Below are 19,041 nucleotides of genomic sequence, written 5' to 3' on the forward strand. Positions count from 1 at the left end.
ATTACTGGTAGAAAATATTTTCGTAATATTGATACCGCAATTTCATTATATCAAACAATTATGCAGCAGTTTGGTGTGTAATTATATCTTATTCTTCTTACTATACAAGAGCAAAAGTATAAATTAAAGCATGACATGCTCTTAGAAGAAATTACTGGTGCAGGCTTCATGAAAGCACGTGTTGCAGGCTACGGATTTCATAGGTTTCGATCTGTCAAAAAACCACACCGAATTCGTGGACCTACTATAGATATAGAAAAGACATAGATGTAGCATAACCCTGCGGTGTGCAAGCCGTCCAGGGAGGGGTGCCGAGTTAGACTGTGCCTACTTGTGATTGGTTACTATTGGAAGCAAGCGCAGTGATGTTAAAGTGCTACGTAAAAACGGTAGTACCAATCATGTTAAGGCACAGTAAGGGAGGGGTCAGCTTGAATTTGATTGGTTATGCAGCGAACTCCCCCCCCTCATTTTGCCTCACGCCCCTCGCAGACAATATCAGTTTATGCTACATCTATGTCTTTTCTATATCTGTGCTCTAACATCGTTGAGTGTATAATGCCCTCTGTACTTATGCCTGCGAATCAAACTCCATGTTCTCATACATTTGAAAAACGTTAAGGAAGGAGTCATTTGAAAAAGGTCATCGTGAAATTAAATTGAGCTTAAGAAAAAGAAGCCATAGGGAAGGAAAGATAATATACGTGAAATAAGTATACTAGTGATAAGTAAGTTGATTAGTATATCATTAGGGAAATCGTTTTCATATACATTACATTTTGCATGTGATTAATTATTGTTTCTTTTAGTAAAGTTGTGTTTGTTATGATATAATATTATTCTATATTTTGTATTACAAAATCTTTTAATATAAATTATTTTAAATACCAGTGACAAGACGTAAGAATAGAAAATATTCTGAAAAGGAGAAACTATGTCTTGTGAACTTTGTCCAAGATAACAAACATATAATAGAAGATACATGCAAATGTGGGACAATGCGGCTACAAAGAAAGAAGAAGTGGATAGAACTTTCCAATACTCTGTTGTCTATGGGGTTTAGCCATTCTTGGAAGGAATTACGACTACTTTATAAAACATTGAAATACAAAGCTAAATATAAAGTCACGACATGGGAGGAACATTATAAAGGAAGTGATAGTAAGAAGTCACAGACTATGCCAGATAAAATAGACTTTGTGATAGCAAAATTATGTTCCGAGGAATCAAAGATGGCCAACAAGTGTTTTCATGAATGTGTTTGTATTACAATAGAATAATATAATGAAGTATATAATATTAGATTTGATTAATTAGATAACTCTTTATTAATAGCAATTGCAAGGATACACCAAAAATCTGACATCAATATCCAAAAAGAAGCAAAAAATTAATAAAAGCACCATTAATCCTATCCACCAGTAAGTTTTTATTTTATCCATATTTTATAACTTAATTTTTTTTGAATTTATAGTCATTTATACATATTTTAGAGAACAACATCAAATGGAAATAGATAGAGATATACTAGATACAACCCAGACAGTCATGGCTGTTTCTTTATCTGAGTCTCGAGCAAATGAAACTACAGAGAAACAATCATGTGCCGAGTCTTTACTTGAGCTCCATAAAAAGCAGTGGACCATTAGATTTGAATTACAATTACAAGAACATGACGCTAGAATGGCATTGCTTAAAGAAGAAGAAAGATACAAGAGAATATTTAACAATTATGCCCTTGAAGAAAAGAAAATGAGAATTGCAATTCTACAGAAACAATTAGACAATCTGGAGAATTAAAATACACAGTTATAAATAAATTGATAAATATTATATTTTTACTTGTATGAACTATGTTGATTATGAAGTATTACAGGTAGAATGCTAAATATTCTTATAACTTAGACTGGTATTTTTGTATAAAAATAGTAATAGTTTATGCAGTCATGCAAACAGTTTTGAAGCTACTTGTATCCACTGAGCATAATATTATATTTTCATGGAAAGTAAATTACTATTGTAGTGTACTGTATTCTTGGACCTTGATATTAAACAATTTTTTATTTTAATTTTTGTGGGCATTAAAGTATTTACAGATTAAGTAAATGTTTTTAGTAATTATATTATTTTTAGTATTTTATAATAGAAATTTGACCATATATTACAAAATAACAATTAACAAAATGCATTAAATCTGTAGATTTTTTCCTAAACAATTTAACTACGCAATAGATTTCTTTGTTTCGTTCTTAGGAAAATCATTTTTTAGACACTTTCTACAGATTCTACACATATATGTACAAGTGAAAAGATAATCTGGTGAATAATGGGAAGGAAGTTAGAAACAGTGGAATGGCGGTTTAGGATTTCATTCTGGCACGCTTGGCGAATGTTTCCGGCGTGGTACTGCCAGACGTTTCATGCGTCCTGCCAAAATTATTGTGAATTAACAAACAAGAAATTAATTTGAAGTCGGCACTGAATTAATTGATGTAATTTTTAAAAGGGCGCGAAACAACAATTTCGATATCTCGTGTGACGAGGTAGCTAGAAACAATAAAAGATCCGCGCGTAGTGTCACTCATGTTTTTAACCGATTGACAGCTATTTCATTAAATTGATTTGCGTGATTTGTTATGTGATAGTGTTTGTGCTCGTATAATTAATTCGCATTCTTTTTAAGTTGGGTGGTAAACTGCATTGTGTGAATATACTTATCATAACATAACATAACCTTATATCAATTTATTTGTGGTATTGTGTTGACGGTGCTATATAAGTGAAAATGGTACCTTTGGGACCATCACCGGGGCATCAGACCTCTGTTAATAATTCTATGAGCACTCCCACTAGTGGCACTAAGGGCAGTTCAGCTGTGGTATGTTAGAAAATGTTATTTTGCTCTTAGTTTAATATTTACAAGACCCAAACGAATTTCTTGAAGTCTCTATGTTGGATTTATAATAATTACCTTAATTAATTTCAGAAACCTAATTATACCTTGAAGTATACACTTGCTGGTCATACAAAAGCTGTCTCTTCTGTTAAGTTCAGTCCAAATGGAGAGTGGTTAGCAAGTTCATGTGAGTATTCATTAAATTTTAGCTATTTTTATATTGTTTGTTGTATTATTTAAATACATTTAGCATAAATGCTTGGACTAATATAGTTGTTTTATATCATATTTGTGCTCTGTTACACTAATATATTTTTCTCCTTATATAAATTTAATAACTAAAGAAAGTTATGAATATAGTTAATATAGAATTATTATTATAACAGACACGTCAACTGATCTTATTCAAATAACTTAATACCAAAGTTTACATATATAATTTTTTTTTTTCTTTACAGCGGCTGATAAACTTATAAAAATATGGGGTGCGTATGATGGTAAATTTGAAAAAACAATATCTGGTCACAAGTTGGGAATATCTGATGTTGCTTGGTCAAGTGACAGCCGGTTGTTGGTTTCTGCATCCGATGATAAAACACTTAAAATTTGGGAACTAAGCTCAGTAAGTATTTATAAAAATAGAAAATGATATTCTGTGTTGAACAGCTTTATTCAGACACTATTGAAAGAGTGAAGTATTAGAAAGCTAGTGTATAATACAATCTTGAATCCTTATGCAGGTGTCGGTACTTTGATCAAAGCTCTGTGTATAATCTTTGGTATCTGTATAAAGAACCAGCTTTAATGAGCTCAAAAATTCAATTGTTAATAATAGACATTGCTCTGTTGGTGTAATAATATATGTCCATTAAAAGTTTATTCACATTTGTGATTTTGTGAACATAAATAACTATACGTTTCTTTTTAGGGCAAATGTTTAAAGACTTTAAAGGGACACAGTAATTATGTATTTTGCTGTAATTTTAATCCTCAATCTAATCTCATTGTCTCTGGATCGGTAAGCTGATTTACAAACAACAAAATATCTTTTACAATTTGGAAATATGTAGAAATAATACCTAATTAATTATTATTTAAATATCAGTTCGACGAAAGTGTCAGAATTTGGGATGTGAGAACAGGAAAGTGTTTGAAAACATTACCAGCACATTCAGATCCTGTGAGTGCCGTTCACTTTAACAGGGATGGTTCTCTAATAGTATCCAGTAGCTATGATGGTTTATGGTAGGTTATTTACTATTTAATTAACATTAGGAATCAAGTATTTTCAGTAACTACTGTGACATCACATTTTTCCAAAAACACTTTAGCCTTTTTTAGATGCTTTGTTTTTATTGTCATGCAGATTTATGTTTCGTGAATACATGTAACCCCCCTGCTAGTTTATTTTAAAAAAAGAACGAACGTAGTTTTATAATAGAGTTGATCTAAATATATGTATTCTTATTTCTAGTCGAATTTGGGACACAGCTTCTGGGCAATGTTTAAAAACGTTAATAGATGATGATAATCCACCAGTGTCGTTTGTTAAATTTTCTCCCAACGGCAAATACATATTGGCAGCTACACTGGACAACACATTGAAACTTTGGGATTACAGTAAAGGGAAATGTCTTAAAACGTACACAGGACACCGCAATGAGAAGTATTGTATATTTGCCAACTTCTCTGTAACTGGAGGAAAGGTAATAAATAATTGCAATAAAAATTGAACGGTTAATGCATTTAAAAAGTTTAAATAGTTCTGATGTTTCAGACTTCACAGTTTAGATTTTTTATGTTGCTCATGATAAATTCTACAATTATAGACCACTAAAATTTGTCCAAATGCAATATTTTTTGGTGCATATAGTATATCTGGTAGGGCATTTAAGGTAGCTCATAAGGTATGGCACATCCAGCGTCGCTGTGCTTTGTCCAATCAAATTTTCAGAGAAACAAATTATTATTGTTAAGTTATAGTCCTTAGAATAAAATAGTAAAATACAGGATATTCCTTTAGCGCATGATGAAATAGTACATTATGCCACCAGGGAGGAAACTGCGTGATTTTCGCCGAGTGCGAGGATTGGTGCTCGAGCACGAGGTGAAAATCCGCGCTCATTCCGTGTAGCATATATTACTTTTTACCCGACTATTTTTAAAATAATCATATTTTTATGCCTGCACTGACACAACGCTACAATATATGTATAGGTGTAGGTTTACATTTTATTTCTTTTGTTTAGAGTTTTTTTCTTCCCGCAATAATCACTTTTTTGCCCACAAAATCACTTTTTTCCCCTCTGGTCAAAATTGATTACTTTCCGCCCGTGTTGCAGGGATGGAATATGGTCATTTTATCGTAGTCGGGTAAACAATATTTTTTGTCTTTCAATCCCCCACTCCCCCCCACACAAAAGTGAACATTCTGGATAATTTAGAGAGCTGTAATTTGGTTGGAAACGACACGTCGAATACTTAGTTATTACTGTGCTGTTTTATCAGAAAACTTTATGGTATACACTTTTCGATTTGATGTCATTCGATTTTCTAATAATTCGTTTCATCCTCCGTCTTTACCAATGAGTGGTTGCAACTCTTTTTATGACAATAATCGATCCTTGTTTTTTAATATTAATTTTCTTGTAATAAATAGAGAATTATTTTTTTCTTGCAACAGTGGATCGTCTCGGGATCAGAAGATAATATGGTTTACATTTGGAATCTCCAGACAAAGGAAATTGTACAGAAATTACAAGGTCACACAGGTTAGTTAAAAATATTTAATTGTAGTGCCAACTCTTTTTATATTTAAAAATCATTTCAGCTGATATTTGCCTTTTTATGTTGCAGACGTAGTGCTGTGCACGACATGTCACCCGACTGACAACATTATAGCCTCTGCGGCTTTAGAAAACGACAGAACAATAAAATTATGGAAAAGCGATACGTAAATTAGGTATACAAAAACAAGACGAACTATCGTTTTTGTGCAAGCCTCTTCCTTACTCTGTACAAAATAAAATCATATACAACATAAATCAACAACAACAACAATATAACAAATCATATACGAATATATTTTACACTTCTCGAGTTCCATGAGAAGTATAGTAACATTACATAACTAAATAAATCAATGAAGAACTACGTCAATTTTTAAAATTTAACATACTGGTTTATTTTCGTAAAAAGCAGCAAAGGCATATGCTTTATTATCCAACAATAATGAAGGTCGCATTTCAATATATCTGTGCAGTTTTAAAATTTTTGATTGGTAAGATTTTGTAAAGAACGAAGCGCATGCATTCTATTATGCATACATTCGATGATATTGTACATTTCATATGTATCGGGGAGAAACAAGGGGATTCGGGTTCGGACTGTTGCGCGATGTAAATCGCTGTCTAGCTTCCTGTATACGATTCAGTAAAAGCGGGGTCTCGCCTGTTCTTTCTTAATCCATTACATCCTGGCTCTTAGGCCATTTTATTCAATATATACAGATTTGATGCCTCACAGTTACTGCGTAAAGATCTAGCCGGTGGAAGTATTTAATTATTTATCTACAAATAAAGATCCTTTTTGTCTCTATCTAAACTGTGAAGTGGAAGAACTACTATTGGAGTGGAGTTCCAAGTCATTTTTGAAGCTGGAGTTTGGAGCCGACTATTGTGACCTTACATTGCCCTTCTCGGAGGATCTTGAGTTATCTCACAATTTCTAAGATTTCATTGGGAGGTCAATTGCAGCTAAGTAATGTCGTCTCCTGTCTCTTTTTCATGCCCTCATATCGGTGTGGTCTACTGTATTAAACAGGTGGAACCGTCTTGACCTACCTGGACTGAGACGGATATGTCTTTTCCCTAACTTCTTTATTGTCTCTTGATTCTTCAGCGAGAGCCTGCCGACTGCCTCCCTGAGATGACAGATAATGATACCTTAAAGAGAAAAAAGAGAGTTAGGGATTCTCCGTCTTCGACGCCGGATGAGTCGTCTTATCTTTCTCTAGAAATGGTCTAGATAAATTAATTGTACCCTTTGACTCTTTCTTGAGTGCAAACAACTTCGTGGACTCCATTCAGTCTTCTGGTAACGAATGGTTGGCTTACGTTCTTGATTTTAGAACTACAAAAGTGGATGTGATCAGAAACGTGGACCCTGAGCTTTCCCTTGACTGTATCCGAGAGGGTATCGTTCCTTTGTCTCAGGACTCGAACTCTGAGGAGGTCATTAGACTGGAAAGAATTTTTCATACCACTATAGATACATCTGGGTCCAAGGTTTCAAGGGTTTCTTCATCGGCTATTAAGTTGGTGTTTGCTGGCGACATCTTGCCGGACAGCATTAACATTTGACTAGTAGAATACCCCATTAAAACTTACATTCGTTCTGTTATCTGGTGTTTCTCCTGTTAACGGTTCGGTCACGTCTCTTCTAATTGCAGGAGTTCTCTAAGATGCGCCAACTGCGGCGAGGGGCATGCTGATAACGTTTGGATTAGCGTTACAATACTGCGTTAACTGCTCTGCCTATGATTATCGCGCCGATTCCTTTAGATGTCCGTGCTTAGCTCTACAAAAACAAGTCACGTGTAATGGCTGAAGAAAGTATTTCATATAAGGGGGCAGGATTTAAATGTGGAGTTTCTTCAAGACCAATCCTGGATAGTATCCATAGCCTTACCGTTGTGGACGAGGCCAGGAAAGTAATTCGATCTCTTTTTTCGATTAAGCTGGCCACTTTCAGACCACACAACTTTCTAAAAACCCTGTAGTCAACCGGAATCCTACTACCGTCACCCCTCTGCCTATGAGCTCAATTGTGAACCTTAAAGAGCTAGTTAACCGAGAAGTTATTAAAAAAGTAGACTCCATAATTAACCATATTGAAAAGGGTATGATTGGTCTGTTGAATGATGGATCAATCTGTGAAGCTTCTACATATAAGAAACATATGTTCAGAAGCCTTATACCCGTATTCATACTCCGTCCGTATCTCAAGGATGAAGGACGCCTTGATGAAGGCTTCCTTCAATCTTCAAGGCGTCCTTGTTTCATAGTTACACTCAGCTCTCCCTTCCAGAAGGACGGTATATTTTAGGGACATGTAATTGCCTATAGTGGCAGGACTGGCCGCCACCTCAGTCCCTCTTTGTCTATTCGAGCGACATTTTTTCAAAAAGTTTGAAATAGGGATCGCGTAGTCTATACTATAAGTCAAGCCAAGATACACCTTAAATTTTCTTTCCAGGTGTTGACTTTACGCAGCCTAGGTAAAATTAAGAAAAAACAATAATGCGTATTTCTTTTACGTATCGACCCTCATTGGGATCATCTTCAGAAAGGTTTTATTACTAGGTAAACATGTATGAACTGTTGAACAATTATTGATTAGATTGTGTAAAAAATAGTAGGTAAAACCAACAAGAGTTGTGTGTTACATGTAAAGGCAGGATTAGAAAAAAGTTAAAAAGAGCCATAGCTGATCTATTAACTATGGCTTTAGGTTTGACCTACTATTTTTTACATAATCTAACCAATCATTGTTCAACAGTTCATACATGTTTATCTAGTAATAAAACATTTCTAAAGATGACCCCAATGAGGGTCGAGACGTAAAAGAAATACGCACTGTCTTTTTTTAATAATTTTACCTGGACTGCGTAAGGTCAACACCTGGAAAGAAAATTTGAGGTGTATCTTGGCTTGGCTTATAGTATAGACTACGCGATCCCTATTCCAAACTTTTTGAAAAAATGCCGCTCGAATAGACAAAGAGGGATTGAGGTGGCGGCCAGTCCTGCCACTATAGGCAACTACATGTCCTTAAAATATACCGTCCTTCTGGAAGGGAGAGCTGAGGTGTGACTATGAAACAAGGACGCCTTGAAGATTGAAAGAAGCCTTCATCAAGGCGTCCTTCATCCTTGAGATAAGGACGGACTATGAATACGGGTATATGCGGGACTACCCCCACCACGTTCGTTGCAAGACCTGTATGTAAGACCGTGGCAGGAGCACTCTGCGCCCTCCTCATCGGGCTCCTCCAGGACGTCACTCATTGACTGCCGGACTACCGTGTCACCTTCACCGGCTTCCTTCCTGCCAACTTAAGCTAGCATGGTAGATGATTCGTCCACCCTGTCGGCCAATCTCCTTGCGATGACGACGATACTTCGCGATGTTAAGGAACTTCCCGTCATCAAGAATATGGTCGCCGAGCTGTCTGACACCACACAAAACATCTCTGCGTCCATCAGTCAGTTGTCGCATGACCTTTCGGTCGTTAATTCAAGATGCACTGCGCTTGAGGAGTCAAATCTTGCTCTTTCTGCCCGTTGCCTATCTCTTGAGGAGAGCAACTCTTCGTTTGCAATCCGTCTCGATGGGATTGACAATCGCTTCACTGTGGCTGCTCTGGCTTTCTCTTCCGTTGAGAATAATGCTGACCTTCATGCACGGGTGGAGCAACTCTCCCAGCGGCAGCTTAGCACTGAGGCTATCGTCCCTGGCCTCCCGGCTTGCCCTGATTGGACTATTGTCCAGAACATCTCTAAGCTTACTACCACTCTTGGGGTGGTTTCCGACCCTGTGGAGGTTGTGGATTCCTTTCGCCTTCCAGCTAAAGCTGGGGGTGCTCCTCCGTTGGTCCTTCGATTTGCTACTACCTCCATACGGAACACCTAGATCGACCAAAAAAGGAGGAAACCGGTGTTGCTGGCCTCGGAAGTTGATCCTGGTTTGCCTGCATCGCGTATCTACATCAACGAAAGGCTCTCTCCGACCAACATCAAACTCCTTGCTGTCTCGAGTCTTTGCTAAGCCACGCCGTGATCTCCGGGTCTGGGATCGCCACAGAACCATCTATATTCGTAAAGACGGCTCCTCTGTCTCCATCAAGATTGAACGTCCTGACGACTTCGCTAAGATTCCGGCATGACATCCATCAACTCAACGTCCCTCCCCTTTGTCTAGCGCGGCCTCGGGGTTCGTGTGTGCCACGTCAATGCTCAGTCTATCATTGCTCATATTCGCGAGTTTCGGCTATATTTCAGGTCTAACTTTTATCATATTATAACCGTTTCTGAGTCTTGGATTAAACCCCATGTATCCTATACTCTCGTGGGCCTTGAAGGGTATGCTCTGTATCGTCGGGACCGCGTTGGTCGAGGAGGCGGTGGTGTGGCGATCTACGTTCACTCGTCTATGAATGCTCGGATCATTGCTCAGTCGGAGGATATATATTGTTCGGAACCAGAATGTCTGTTTCTCGATGTCGGCGTTGCTGGCCTTCCGCGAATGCTCCTGGTTATAGTTTATCAACCACCGCACATTGGATTTCACTCCTCCTTGGAGACCTCTTTCGGTTGCTTAGCCTCTTCATATCAAAATGTTATTATCACCGATGACTTCAACGCTGATCTACTTGCGTCTTTATTCGACAGCTCTTATTTGTATTCGTTTATTGCCAGCAATGACCTGCATCTTGTCCAGCACTCTGCTACGCATCATTTTCGCGACTCACACACTTGGTTGGATCTGTACGTTGTCGATCACTCTGGCAAGGTTACTGCGTTTGGCCAGGCGTCCGTCCTGTTCTTATCGGCACATGATCTGATCTGGATCTCCTATAGGCTCAAGATCCCTTCGCCTCCTAGGCGCACGGTGACTTATAGACACTTCGGCGTCACCTCTGAAAGCGACCTTATCGCGCGGCTTGAGCTTCATGATTGGTCATCTTTTGGGTCTGAGTTCTCGGTTGATGGCAAATAGGTCTGTCTCAACCAAGCTCTCAAGGACACCTTTGATAATACCGCACCCTTGCGCACGTTTGCCCCACGTCGTGATCCTGCTCCGTGGCTATCTGCTGACATTAAAACTGTTATCAAGGAACGCAACAGGCTACACCGAACCTGTGTTCGCTCGGAATCGCGCTCTGACTTCAATGGCTACCGCGCGCTTAGAAATAATGCTCAGACTCTCATCAAACGCACGAAAAACGTTTACTGGCGCTCGGTTATCAGTAACGACCAGGGGTTGCGTACGGTTTGAGCCGAACTCCGCAGTTTAGGGATCGCCAAACCCACTTACGTCTCTCCTGGCTTGAGTAGTGATCTTGACTAGGTTAACTCGCATTTTTGTCAGGCCTTTCATTCGCACAATTACGGCTCTTCGCCTTATGAAATCCTAGATGACCACACCCCGTTCAGTGATGATAGGTTCTATTTGAAGCACATTGAACCTCGCCACCTCATGGACGCTGTCACTGTCGGTGCTCCGCGTGCAATGGGCCCTGACGGCTTTTTGTGGGATCACATCCTTCGTGGTCTATGCTTCTTGTTCCCACTCCTACTTGATTTATACAACCAATCCCTCTTAAACTCATCCTTCCCTTCAGAGTGGAAAAAATTCTTCATACGACCCATTCCTAAGGGCTCAGCTTGCCCTTCCTCCTTGTCTGACATCCGACCAATTTCGCTTCTCTGTGCTCTTTCCAAAACTCTTGACCTATTTCAGTCGGCGTACCGGTCTGGTCACAGCATTCAGACAGCCCTGATCCGAGTCATTGATGATGTTCGGGCGGCAGCGGATGCAAGAATGATTTCTATCGCGTTTTTTTTTTCGGTTTCTCCAGAGCATTCGATTCCATATGTCATGACAAATTACTGCTAGCTATGCACTCCGCCGGCTTTTCTGTCTCAGCGCGCAGGTGGTTTGCGTCCTACCTCCGCGGCCGGGCCCAGGCTACCCTCGACCTGGATGGACGGACGTCATCCTTCTCACCGGTTACGTCCGGTGTTCCGCAGGGATTCATATTAGGACCCACGTTGTTCGCGTTGTATATCTGGGAGCTACCTAGTGTTATTAAAAATTGTAAACACATGCTCTATGCCGACGACCTGCAGATCTACGCGAACTGTAAGCCTGATGACCTCTCCAGCACACTCGCATGCGTGCAGCGTGATATTGATGCTCTCTCTAGCTGGGCCTACTCAAACTGCCTCACCTTGAATCCTGCGAAGACCTGCTGTATGATCCTTGGTTGCTTCAGATACATTAATCTCGTTAACTTCGACTCCCTGCCGGGACTACGTGTTAACAATATGCTTATTCCTTTTGTTTCCTCGGCTGTATACCTTGGGGTGACTGTCGATAGTGTTCTCTCCTGGAACGAGCATGCCCTTAGTGTGTGTAAACGTATCAGCAGGACTCTATACACCCCAAAAGTTAATCGCGCTGCGCTTTCCGTCGATCTGAGGAAACTATTGATCTCCGCGCTCATTCTCCCACTCATTGATTACTGCTGATTCGGTTTTAAAGAAAATTTAGGTTACAATGAATTCCTGCGTTCGATTTACATTTGACGTCAGGCTCGACCAGCACATTTCGCCGTTTTATCTGCAATTTGGATGGCTCAAGTTTAAACAGCGCCGATTTTTCTATCTCGATGTTCTAGCGTTTAAGATACTTGGGATCGGCACTCCTTCGTCTCTTACGCCATCTGCTGTTTCCGTTTCCAGCGCCGGTCACCGCACCGTGAGGAGGGAGGGTGATCTGGTTGTTCCTGCGACTTGGATAAATATGAAAGTTCTATTTCATCGCATTCCTAATGAAAAATGGCGGGGAAGCTTCGGGTGCGCTTGCAAAATCTCGAGATCTCCATCACGGGATCATCTCCGAGAACCATAATTTTGTAAGAATCTGCAGTATCATTAAAGATGATATCATGCAGAAACTGGACCAGATTGGCCGGCGCGTTCGGAAGTTATGGCCATTTAAGTGTTTTCACTTCGAGGGGGTGTAACTCCCCCTAGAGTGATCCTACAGGGGTTCAATGGGGATGTTTTTTTAATGCCGAAGGATGCTCTCTCTCGTGCGCTGATTAAAAATATAAATTTCCTTCCGGAGCTACTAGATCTCGAAGTTTTCAAAAAGTTCCAAAATGCACTTTTTCACTCCAACCCCTGTCATTCGGCCATTTTGTATCCAATTGGGATAAAACCTTTACCATTCGAACGGAAAGGAAATTTCCTAAAAAATATGTCTTTGGTTTTTCGAAATCTGTCATACTTTCACAGAAATGTAAAAAAATTCAAGTGTTGCACTTCAGTTGGATGTTACTGTATCTTCGTTGACGTGTTGTATTCTTTTTTAAAAAATTCTGCCCGTACACTTTTTTTTTAATGGTAGGATTCCAGAATTTATTTTTTCTTTCGTTGTACTCGTGCAGTAGACAATTTGTGGATTTTGCAGTCCATGAAAAACTTTCGATGAGAGTATGAATATGAGTGATTAATAATCCCGGGGTCTACACTTGATGTTGAAATAACATTGAAAATACTGGTCCTATTAAAAAATGTTTCTGACAAAAGTTAATTGGTTTTTTTATATAGCATAACAATCTGCACTAAAAAATATGGGTTTCCATTTAAAAATGCCAAGTTAACTTTCGATAGACCTTGAAAACCGCCTCGAATAAAAAATAACGACACAGCACTTTCTTTCCCCCTCGAAACCAAACGAAATTTGTTTGCACATTTTTTTTTCGTAAAATGCTTCTGTTCCGAGATATTCGTTTGTGCCAAGTCAAACGACTCACCCTGTATAGTAGGCCGGGTTTTCAACGCATAAAATATTTAAAGTAAAATATTTGTCGTTATACGCTGAAACAATTCATTTTACAAAAAAAAAAGGTTGGTACATAAACTATAGGAAATTTTCTCTAGTTTAATTTATTACATTACTATTTTCATCGTAAAATGAGTCGGAAAGGAGATATGGTCAAAAAACTGTTTTTGGGCGCCATTTTTCCAATACGAGGTGGCAAAGTGAAAATTCGAAAAGAGCATGTTGAAATCTGTAAAAATACAAATTTTCAAAACTCCCGGAAAACTTTTCAGGTAACCCTCTTTTTGAGCCCCGAATGACTGGACTAAACGTGCTATAACATGTTTCGCTTTTCAAACGTACTTTTCAAATGCTATAAAAAATGGCGTCTGCTTTTGGAACATGTTGTACGGCAGCGGAATAAGATAGCGTTCAGCAGAACATCAGTCTGCAGCTAGAAGCTGCTATCATTTCCTCTGAACGCAATTGAACAAATCTGATGCTATCGACAGTATTACTAAAAGCCTTGAGCAGAAGAGAAAGCGACTCCTAAAGCGCTTAACAGCGCTGGGTGAACACTTTTACATTGCTGTGATCTGCTGAACGCAATTATTATCTCCAGGGATTAATTCTCGACCGCTTTCAATACAGAGGATCTTCCAAAACTTATTCTGTATCAATCTACACTTACAACTAGTTACGACTGACAACTGGTTCAATCAATAAATCGCCACCTACAATGCTACTCATAAACTCCATGCAAGATTTATGCTTATTCACACTACGAGTTGCTCAACTGCTGGATTGGCTATTCAAGAAAGCCTCTGACGCCTTGAGAACAGCATAATCTCTCCTAACTGATTTTAGGTCTAGTTACTGGCATATCTCCTCATTGGAGGACTCAGCCATAATGAAAGGAAGAAAAGAAGGATGGAAGGAAGGAAGGGAAAAGCAACATAATTTAATTCAATTACTGGTCGAAAGTGAATAAATTTTGATATGAAATTTTGAGGCATTTCAAACCTTTGTTACTCTGCGCCGTATCATATTGTATGCTAAATAATTATGACTGTCATAGACAGAATTATGACATAGAGCATTAAAATTTCTCATAAAGGTGCTGCAAATGCTGGAAAAACGATACCCGCGAATAAGCATGGACAGACTGGTGACGCTTAGCTTATCAAAGGATAATAACTTGTAATACATATAACTGGTTCAGTTGTATCAAAAGCATTTTGGAGAAACATCATAGTCAACGGATAATAGAAAACATGAATCCAAACCAAATATCTGAAGAGATACCACAGCTGATGCACGCAATCACACAGAAACAGTTTCAAACTGATGCAGTAAGAGCCCTAACATCGACATGTAGTACAGTCTACAAAGAAATCAAAGAGCTGAATGCATTGGAATGTGAAAGTTACCTTTTTTCGGAGGAGTCAGTCGGATATATGTATAAGGGTGCTAGCACAATGCAGGTTGGCAGGTAACAGCTTTTTTTAGACTCAAAATCAAAACCCTTATATATAAATTTGAGGTAGATTCCCCATGCCAGTTATGTGGCTTAAATGAAAATGAAACCCTAAAACATGTTCTTGTGAGCTACCTACAGTATGAACCATATAGACAGAGATACCTCAATGAAGAACCGTTCCCGATGCAACTAAAAGGTACACGAAATGAGGTGTTACGGAAATTTTTCTGTTATATGTTTTCATGTTGTAAGTTACGTGCCTTCGCCCTATGGGATTAAATTAGATGGGTTTATGAATAAGCGTGAAACTATTGTACTAAATTGACTCCTCGTAATACTGAGTACCAAAATACATAGGATAACAAAGCGAACCAAAGTTAGAAATAAGGTATTAGAATAAGTTAGTTAAGATACAATTAAGAAAGAGTTACAATTGTAATAGGTTTTTACCCGTATACAATAAATCATACATACATACATAATTATGACTGTCTAAACATACGTTGAATCAATTTAACCTGATCTTATTCTGGCGCATTCTGTTTCTCCAGGTTGACCGTTTGTAATCTGATGCTTATCCAACGTTCTTTTATCTTGAGTCTTAAGGGAAACAATACTTTAGGTGTTTTCTTTTCTTTTTGTTCTTGATTTATCCAGCAAATTTAGCACCGTTCACACGCGTTCGGTTTCCATATGCTGGTTGTTTTCAAGTACGTAAAAGATAAAATGAAGACATGTTACACATGAATTCAAAAAATCTTATGAAAATTGCAGCATCAAAATGTTCTAGATTTATTTACTTTGGCATTTCATTTATTTCAAAATTTACTTTGAATCAACAAATTTAAATTATTTACTGCGGTATTTTTATCAAGAGACAAGAGTATATGAGAAAATTTATTGATACATTCACTCTAGGAATCAAGGGTTCTGAATTGATTGAATTATTATGTTTTTAATAGCGTTCATGTGGAGCGCGCGTGCATGGGTGTACGTATGTACACTGCGGGACATTAATGCCGTCCTTGGGTGGAACTAGTAGGAAGCGTGAGTGGGGCGGCCGGCAGTGGCGACTGGTGGCGAGTAGAGTCCCTCTAGTAAGAGTCCGGCCAACACCAGGAAGGGACGCCATATTAAGGCCAGGTTACTTCAAAAAACGTGATTTTTTTCAATAAATTTTATTTATACTAGAAAACATGTTGAGTAATAAATTTTTTTTACATATGAAAGCAGATATATTAAACTACTTGAAAATTTTTTTTTTTTTTTCAAAATGGCGGCTTCAAAAATGGCTGCTGAAACTCGTCCGATTAGTAGATGGATTACATCATTTCTTGGAAACGAATTATCTGAAAGCTAAAAACAAAACGGTTTCATGTTCTGTATCGAATTGGCTATGGCCTCAAGCAGAACCAGAAATATTCATTGTTATTTAAAAAAGTTATAAACGATTGAAAGTGAAAAAAAAGGTAAAAAAATTCAAAAGTCCGCCATTTTGTTTTTTTTTTTATTGAAAATGTTTCATTCTGCTTGAGGCCATAATCAATTCGATACAGAACATGAAACCGTTTTGTTTTTAGCTTTCAGATAATTCGTTTCCAAGAAATGATGTAATCCATCTACTAATCGGACGAGTTTCAGCAGCCATTTTTGAAGCCGCCATTTTGAAAAAAAAAAAAAAATTTTCAAGTAGTTTAATATATCTGCTTTCATATGTAAAAAAAATTTATTACTCAACATGTTTTCTAGTATAAATAAAATTTATTGAAAAAAATCACGCGCTGATGCTCTTAGGTATGATTAGGACCTTAGGAATGCAGTCAACTAAGCAGCACGGGCACTGGGTAACGTGCTGAGTCTGCAATTCTATTGACTGTTGGCTATGTTATTCTGTTTTGGAAATGATAACCGATATTATACGTAACATAAGTGACGAAAAATTTTAATTGATGTAATGTGGATACCTATGTACCTTCATAAATCATAAACGTTGAATAGAAATTAATCGTTTACATTGTTCTACTTTTTAAAAAGGATTCATGTTCATCCGTGGCTTTTTCACGCTGCTACACATATACATTTATGAAATAAAGGTTACGAAATTTTATTTAAAAAACGCAACATGTACACTGCGGGACATTAATGCCGTCCTTGAGTGGAGCTAGTAGGAGCATGAGTGTAGAGTCCCTCTAGTAAGAGTCCGGCCAACGGTGGGGCTTGTTAGTGATTGGCTCCGCCATATTATGGGCTCTTTCCGGAATAGAACGGTGTGTGTGAATACGTATACGGGAGAGATTCACATTGTGTAGTGTGGGTAGTGTTAAGCCCTGTACGGCGGGTTGCCTGTACTTGGCGCGAGACTCGACCGCGTCTCGCGCAATGTCATGATGGCGCCAAACAAGCCCTTAAGGCCAGGTTACTCCAAAAACCGTGATTTTTTTCAATAAATTTTATTTATACTAGAAAACATGTTGAGTAATAAATTTTGTTTACATATGAAAGCACATATATTAAACTACTTGAAAAAAAAAATTTTTTTTTTTTCAAAATGGCGGCTTCAAAAATGGCTGCTGAAGCTCGTCCGATTAGTAGATGGATGACATCATTTCTTGGAAACGAATTATCTGAAAGCTAAAAACAAAACGGTTTCATGTTCTGTATCGAATTGGCTATGGCCTCAAGCAGAACCAGAAATATTCATTGTTATTTAAAAAAGTTATAAACGATTGAAAGTGAAAAAAAAGGTAAAAAAATTCAAAAGTCCGCCATTTTGTTTTTTTTTTTTGTAAATGTTTCATTCTGTTTGAGGCCATAGCCAATTCGATACAGAACATGAAACCGTTTTGTTTTTTGCTTTCAGATAATTCGTTTCCAAGAAATGATGTCATCCATCTACTAATCGGACGAGTTTCAGCAGCCATTTTTGAAGCCGCCATTTTGAAAAAAAAAAAAAAATTTTCAAGTAGTTTAATATATCTGCTTTCATATGTAAACAAAATTTATTACTCAACATGTTTTCTAGTATAAATAAAATTTATTGAAAAAAATCACGGTTTTTGGAGTAACCTGGCCTTAAGGGCTTGTTTGGCGCCATCATGACATTGCGCGAGACGCGGTCGAGTCTCGCGCCAAGTACAGGCAACCCGCCGTACAGGGCTTAACACTACCCACACTACACAATGTGAATCTCTCCCGTATACGTATTCACACACACCGTTCTATTCCGGAAAGAGCCCATAATATGGCGGAGCCAATCACTAACAAGCCCCACCGTTGGCCGGACTCTTACTAGAGGGACTCTACACTCATGCTCCTACTAGCTCCACTCAAGGACGGCATTAATGTCCCGCAGTGTACATGTTGCGTTTTTTAAATAAAATTTCGTAACCTTTATTTCATAAATGTATATGTGTAGCAGCGTGAAAAAGCCACGGATGAACATGAATCCTTTTTAAAAAGTAGAACAATGTAAACGATTAATTTCTATTCAACGTTTATGATTTATGAAGGTACATAGGTATCCACATTACATCAATTAAAATTTTTCGTCACTTATGTTACGTATAATATCGGTTATCATTTCCAAAACAGAATAACATAGCCAACAGTCAATAGAATTGCAGACTCAGCACGTTACCCAGTGCCCGTGCTGCTTAGTTGACTGCATTCCTAAGGTCCTAATCATACCTAAGAGCATCAGCGAAAAATGACTATGTTATATCCCAACGCAGATATTAGCGAATTTTTAAATTCCATTTAGAGCATCGAACTTTTCGATGTTCGTCGCAACAAACGCTATGCAGGCGATGCGCTATTGCGAAAATACTTGCAAGGCGCGAGGCAGGATGACGCGTTAGCAATTTACTACCGCGTGCATCGACCCGCCGATCGTCGACCGATTTCGCATTACTTCCAAAATTCATTAGTCTCTTCGAAACGCTACGCCCGACAAGAGCTCTTCTACTAAAGCTCTCATCGAAACCATCGGTTTTACCTCGACTCCTTGCAAAGTGAGTGTTGGGCCTCTGGCCCTGCGTTGCTAAGCCTTTCCA

At 38.3% G+C, this 19,041-nt stretch overlaps 3 protein-coding genes across 3 annotated transcripts; 2 read left to right on the forward strand and 1 right to left on the reverse strand.

Moving 5' to 3' along the window:
- Positions 1-528: 528 nt before the first annotated feature.
- LOC107272930 lies at positions 529-2,069 on the forward strand. The gene is made up of 4 exons (XM_015750615.2): positions 529-728; positions 892-1,259; positions 1,336-1,421; positions 1,494-2,069. Coding segments are annotated over exons 1-4 (762 nt in total). The 5' UTR covers positions 529-727; the 3' UTR covers positions 1,801-2,069.
- A 255-nt stretch (positions 2,070-2,324) lies between these two features.
- LOC107272929 (protein will die slowly) lies at positions 2,325-6,069 on the forward strand. The gene is made up of 9 exons (XM_025090234.1): positions 2,325-2,543; positions 2,684-2,878; positions 2,987-3,083; positions 3,355-3,518; positions 3,825-3,914; positions 4,002-4,141; positions 4,371-4,602; positions 5,580-5,667; positions 5,753-6,069. The coding sequence occupies exons 2-9, from the start codon at positions 2,786-2,788 to the stop codon at positions 5,851-5,853; spliced, it is 1,005 nt and encodes a 334-aa protein (XP_024946002.1). The 5' UTR covers positions 2,325-2,543; positions 2,684-2,785; the 3' UTR covers positions 5,854-6,069.
- A 126-nt stretch (positions 6,070-6,195) lies between these two features.
- LOC112495126 lies at positions 6,196-7,888 on the reverse strand. The gene is made up of 2 exons (XM_025090235.1): positions 6,938-7,888; positions 6,196-6,840 (listed from the first exon to the last, which is right to left on the reverse strand). The coding sequence occupies exons 1-2, from the start codon at positions 7,153-7,155 to the stop codon at positions 6,735-6,737; spliced, it is 324 nt and encodes a 107-aa protein (XP_024946003.1). The 5' UTR covers positions 7,156-7,888; the 3' UTR covers positions 6,196-6,734.
- Between the last annotated feature and the right edge of the window lie 11,153 nt (positions 7,889-19,041).

The sequence above is a fragment of the Cephus cinctus genome, unplaced genomic scaffold, assembly GCF_000341935.2.
Source record: "Cephus cinctus unplaced genomic scaffold, Ccin1 Ccin1_scaffold1320, whole genome shotgun sequence".
In the NCBI taxonomy this organism is placed as follows: Eukaryota; Metazoa; Arthropoda; class Insecta; order Hymenoptera; family Cephidae; genus Cephus; species Cephus cinctus.

Bases quoted from the DNA above. Each gene is read 5' to 3' on its own strand.
- LOC107272930 (XM_015750615.2), top strand. The intron at 1,260-1,335 runs GTTTGTATTACA...CTTTATTAATAG, and splicing joins ACAAGTGTTTTCATGAATGT to CAATTGCAAGGATACACCAA. The intron at 1,422-1,493 runs GTAAGTTTTTAT...TACATATTTTAG, and splicing joins ACCATTAATCCTATCCACCA to AGAACAACATCAAATGGAAA.
- LOC107272929 (XM_025090234.1), top strand. From the start codon at position 2,786: ATGGTACCTTTGGGACCATCACCGGGGCATCAGACCTCTGTTAATAAT. The intron at 3,519-3,824 runs GTAAGTATTTAT...GTTTCTTTTTAG, and splicing joins AAATTTGGGAACTAAGCTCA to GGCAAATGTTTAAAGACTTT. The intron at 3,915-4,001 runs GTAAGCTGATTT...TTTAAATATCAG, and splicing joins ATCTCATTGTCTCTGGATCG to TTCGACGAAAGTGTCAGAAT.
- LOC112495126 (XM_025090235.1), bottom strand. From the start codon at position 7,155: ATGAAAAATTCTTTCCAGTCTAATGACCTCCTCAGAGTTCGAGTCCTG. The intron at 6,841-6,937 runs GTACAATTAATT...TTTCTCTTTAAG, and splicing joins ACTCAAGAAAGAGTCAAAGG to GTATCATTATCTGTCATCTC.